The sequence below is a fragment of the Chaetura pelagica genome, unplaced genomic scaffold (genome assembly GCF_000747805.2).
Source record: "Chaetura pelagica isolate M959 unplaced genomic scaffold, ChaPel_1.0 scaffold168, whole genome shotgun sequence".
Taxonomy (NCBI): Eukaryota; Metazoa; Chordata; class Aves; order Apodiformes; family Apodidae; genus Chaetura; species Chaetura pelagica.
The window spans coordinates 168,239-172,954 of NW_009954220.1; the positions used below are offsets into that span (position 1 = coordinate 168,239).

General features: G+C 41.1%; 1 protein-coding gene across 1 annotated transcript in view; it reads left to right on the plus strand.

The window, feature by feature from the left end:
- LOC104393907 (zinc finger SWIM domain-containing protein 6) overlaps positions 1-4,716 on the plus strand; it is a 105,189-nt gene that overhangs the window by 54,034 nt on the left and 46,439 nt on the right. Inside the window, exon 5 of the mRNA XM_010003430.1 lies at positions 4,473-4,652. Coding sequence (XP_010001732.1) covers positions 4,473-4,652 — 180 coding nt within the window. The remainder of the gene's footprint in view (positions 1-4,472; positions 4,653-4,716) is intronic.

A 4,716-nucleotide genomic window follows, 5' to 3' on the forward strand; every position in this document is an offset into this window, starting at 1 on the left:
GAACCTCTGTAGCTCCGGCTCCAGAATCCCAAGGGTCGACCTCGAGTCTCCCCTGGTGCTTTCTGCCAGAGGCTCCAGCTAGGACCGTTGTGTCCATCTGCAGTGTAGAGCACATTTTTTGTCTGGCCCTGTTCGAACTGGTCCAAGGGCCACTGCCTGCACAATCTCCTTTTTAATCTGCTCAAAAGCTTTCTGTTGATCAGGACCCCATTTAAAGTCACTCTTCTTTCAGGTCACCTCATAGAGAGGTTTCACAATTTCACTGTAACACGGAATATGCATTCTCCAGACACCAACAGTCCCTAAAAAGGTTTCAGTGTCCTTTTTGGTAGATGCTGGGGCCATAGCTGTTAATTTGTTAATCACATCCATTGGGATATGGCGATGACCATCTTGCCACCTGATTTCCAGGAACTGGATCTCTTGTGATGGTCCCTTGACCCTGCATCTTTTTACAGCAAAACCAGCATCCAGAAGAATTTGGATGATATTTTTACCTTTCTCAAAAGCTTCTTCTGGCATATCACCCCACAGAATGATGTTGTCAATGTACTGCATGTGTTCTGGAGCTCCACCCTTCTCCAGTGCAGCGTGGATCAGTCCATGGCAAATGTTTGAGCTGTGTTTCCACCCCTGGGGCAGTTGATTCCAGGTGTACTGGACTCCCCTCCAGGTGAAAGCAAACTGTGGCCTGCACTCTGGTGCTATAGGAATAGAGAAGAATGCATGAGCAATGTCAATAGTGGCATACCACCTGGCTGCTTTCGACTCCAGCTCATACTGAAATTCTAGCATGTCTGGCACAGCAACACTGAGCAGTGGTGTCACCTCATTCAGGCCACAATAGTCCACTGTCAGCCTCCACTTGCCATCAGGCTTTTGTACTGGCCAGATAGGACTGTTGAAGGGTAAGTCCTGCTAATCAGTCCCTGGCTTTCCAATTGCTGGATCAGCTTATGAAAAACATTCCACTGTTATCAGTATTAGTTGGAATTCTCTTCTGCTGGTTAAAAGAAAGGTCACTGAAGGAAAAAAAAATTGTAAAGGAAAAATTGGCTTCATCCTGGCTCAAACCAGGCCAATAACATAGTTTCCCTCTTTAAACCACAGAGGTTTTTAAAGGATTTTGGTACTTTGGGGTATCTCTTCCCTTTCCTGCCTCTTAGATGTACTGCATGCATAGTGGAACTTCTTCAGGTGGCAAGTGAATTTCTTTGCTTCTAGTTGTGTTTCTGAGATGCAGAAAAGGCCACTCATTTTGTAGGGGCATGATGTAATTTGGTAGCGTTCATTCTGCCTTGCTGGGTGATTGAAATGCCACATGTGTTTAAGGTACTGCACTTTGCCTTTGCTTCCATCTGAAAACACTGGGAATCTGGTTACAAAGTAATAAATTCCTTTTTTTAATTTTTTTTTTAGGTACTGAGAAGTTTAGTGTCTCCTCAGTGCCCTAAAGTAATGCTTGAGTTTGAAAATAAATAAGTAAGCAAGTAAGCCCAAGATAACTATTCTATAAGGCTTTCCAATATACCCCATCTTCTGTTTTGTTTTCTACATTGCAATAAACATAGTTCTTTTGTCTTGTGCAGTGCTGAATGCATTGATGCTTAATAATGCAAACCAGTTGTGATGCCATTCAGAGGGACCTGGACAAGCTAGAGAAGTGGACCCATGTGAACCTCATGAGATTCAACAAGATCAAGTGCAAAGTCCTGCACCTGAGTTTAGGCAACTCCCAGTATCAATACAGGCTGTGGGATGAAGGGATTGAGAGCAAAAAAAGGACTTTGGGATATTGGTGGATAAAAAACAACATGAGCTGGCAATATGTGCTTGTGGCCCAGAAAGTCAACTGGATCCTGGGCTGCATTGGCCAGCAGGTTGAGGGAGATGATTCTGGCCATCCTCTACTTTGCTCTGGTGAGAGCCCACCTCAAGTAATGTGTCCAGCTCTGGAGTCCTCAGCACAAGAAAGACATGGACCTATTGGAGCAGATCCAGAGAGGGCTGCTAAGATAATCAGTGGGCTGGAGCACCTCTCCTATGAGGACAGGCTGAGAGAGTTAGGGTGGTTCAGCCTGGAGAAGAGAAGGCTCCAGGGAGAACTTATTGCGGCCTTGAAATACTTAAAAGTTAGACATTAGGAAGAAATTCTTCACTATGAGGGCAGCAAGACACTGGAACAGATTGCCCAGGGAATTTGTGGATGTCCTCTTCCTGGAAGCGTTCAAGGACAGGTTGGATGGGGCTCTGAGCAACCTGGTCTAGTGGGAGGTGTCCCTGCTCATTGCAGGGGGGATGGACTACGTGGCTTTTAAAGGTCCCTTCCAACCCAAACCATTCTATGATTCTGTTCTATAATTTGACTCTGTTTAGGGAGTGAAGCATGTTGAACAGTGTGTCTAAAGAGTGACATATGATTTTATTTTAAAAATGAGTTTTTAAAAACAGTATTGGCTTTATTCACTTCCATGGCAAGTTTTGGACACAAAAAAAAAATCCAACACACAACCAAAAAACCCAAAACAAAACCCCTAAAACCCCACAAACAAAAAACTCAATAAAACAGCATGCTCTACTGTATGTAACTACTGTGCAGTAATAATATGCATTAGTGTAGTGTCTCTCTGGTGTTCTGCACTGTACCATACCTTATTTTGTTCTGGTTTTCGGATTCCTTTGATATTACTTCCCCATGTTGACCCAAATAGCAGCACACTTGCAACCTTAATGATCAAACTGTTTTCTCTGGCTCCTGTGCTGTGGCATACTGACATACTGAATTACTTTAGGAATTAATGTAACGTGATGACCTGATCTCTGGGTATCCATTTTGCATTCTTACTTAGCAAAGGAATACTTGAATATGAGAATTCTATTATCTTGGAAGAGCCAGACACATTTTTATTATTTTTTGTTGGGTTTTTTAGCCTGTCATGAAGATTGCATAGTTTAAGCATATTCTTTAAACCTCTTGTAGTGTATAAGGCATGTTCTTAATGAGCAAATGAACTGTTGCTAAACAGTACTTTCAGATGTCTTCATGCTCCTGTCAAAATTCATGCTGATGAAGAGACAGCTGTTTTAGAGAAAAATATTTCCATTTAAAAATTGTTGTTACAGATCCTGATGTATTTAAGCCTGCCTTGCTATATAGTGTCAGGGAGCAGGTTCTAAAGTGACAGTATATGTGAAATGTCAGTGTAAATTAGCTTTCCCTTCAAAATCTGGAAACAGAAAATGTAAAACAAATTTTTTAGTGTAACCAAATTTCTAAAGTAGTAGCAGTAAAAAGATCTTATTAGATTGCATAAAATCAGCATTTACTGCATCTCTGAGGTCCAAATGTATTTGGGAATGAGTTATATGATCAACAGTACTTTGGCTGGGTTTTAAGTGTGGAAGTATATGTTTACAAAATCATGTTTTACTAATGGACTTGTTTGGTTCCTGTAATGTGAAGCTGGAAGATACATAGTTCTTGTTTGTAGAAAACAACATTTTCTTCTGGTACAAAAATTAGAAGAAAAACTTTAGTAATTTCCTGTGAGAAACATTTGTCATGCCAATTAACAGGCCCACACAGATCCTTCAACGAACCACAGTTTATTTACATTCTTGCAAGAAAGGGTGACCTAAACAAGTAGGCACACCCATAGTAAGGTGAATAACGGTTTATATTCCCTATTCCAGATGCCAAGTTCCCTCCCCTGTTTCCCCACTGGCTGGGTACTCCAGGGTTTACAGCCTATCCGACGCTTCAAATTATCCTATAAGTTTCCCGCCCCTGTTTACACATTCCATTCTAGCAGTTTACTTTTTACCTTTTAAGGTAAAATTTTGACCTTTCTTGCCCCCTTGGCTGTCTTCCCAATTAACAAATCTACTGGTGTCATCCTGCCCTGAGAGCAAGATAGAAGTGGCTTTGTTCGGTCTTATCTTGGGCCATAAATCCTTCTCCATGTTTGGATCCCCAGATGGAGCCCAATTCACTCCCTCAGTTTCTTGGGCCATAAAACACTCCTGGTGTCCTTAGAATGTGCAGATATCTCACTTATCTCAAACAAACTATATATTTAAACCACTAGGATATACATATATATAAACCAAACCCGACACTATGTTTCTAACACTAGAATGCAAAATCAACACTACATTTCATTTCTAACATTTCCTGCTGCAACTTTATGTAAATTATTGTTTGCTTTTGATTGATGTTCCTGTCTGATGGGCCATACATTATGAACTATGGATCTTCTAATACAAAAGACCCACTTAATGCCTTTTAATTGAGAAGGTTGGCTTGATATGGTCTTTCAACTGCTTCAGATGGGCCACACCAGCTCCAAGATTCTGCATCAAAAATTCAGTCTCCCTGGTGTTAAGTGTTATAGTATAGAAGTTTGCCGTTAGTCATTGGTTGCTTGATTTTAATAGAAACCATAATTTAGCTTTTTGTTTTTTTAAATCAGGTGCTCTGTGGATGTGTATAGTATTAAATCCCCACTGCAAGTTGGAGCAGAAGACTAGTTGGCTAAAACAGCTGAAAAAATGGAACTGTGTGGATGTTTGTCCCTGGGAAGATGGAAACCATGGAAATGAGCTGCCCAGTTTTACCAATGCTTTGCCTCAGGGTGCAAATGCTAACCAAGGTGAGCCTAAATATATACACTGACTGCAACAAATAACATAGCCTCTATCTTATATACTCTAGCC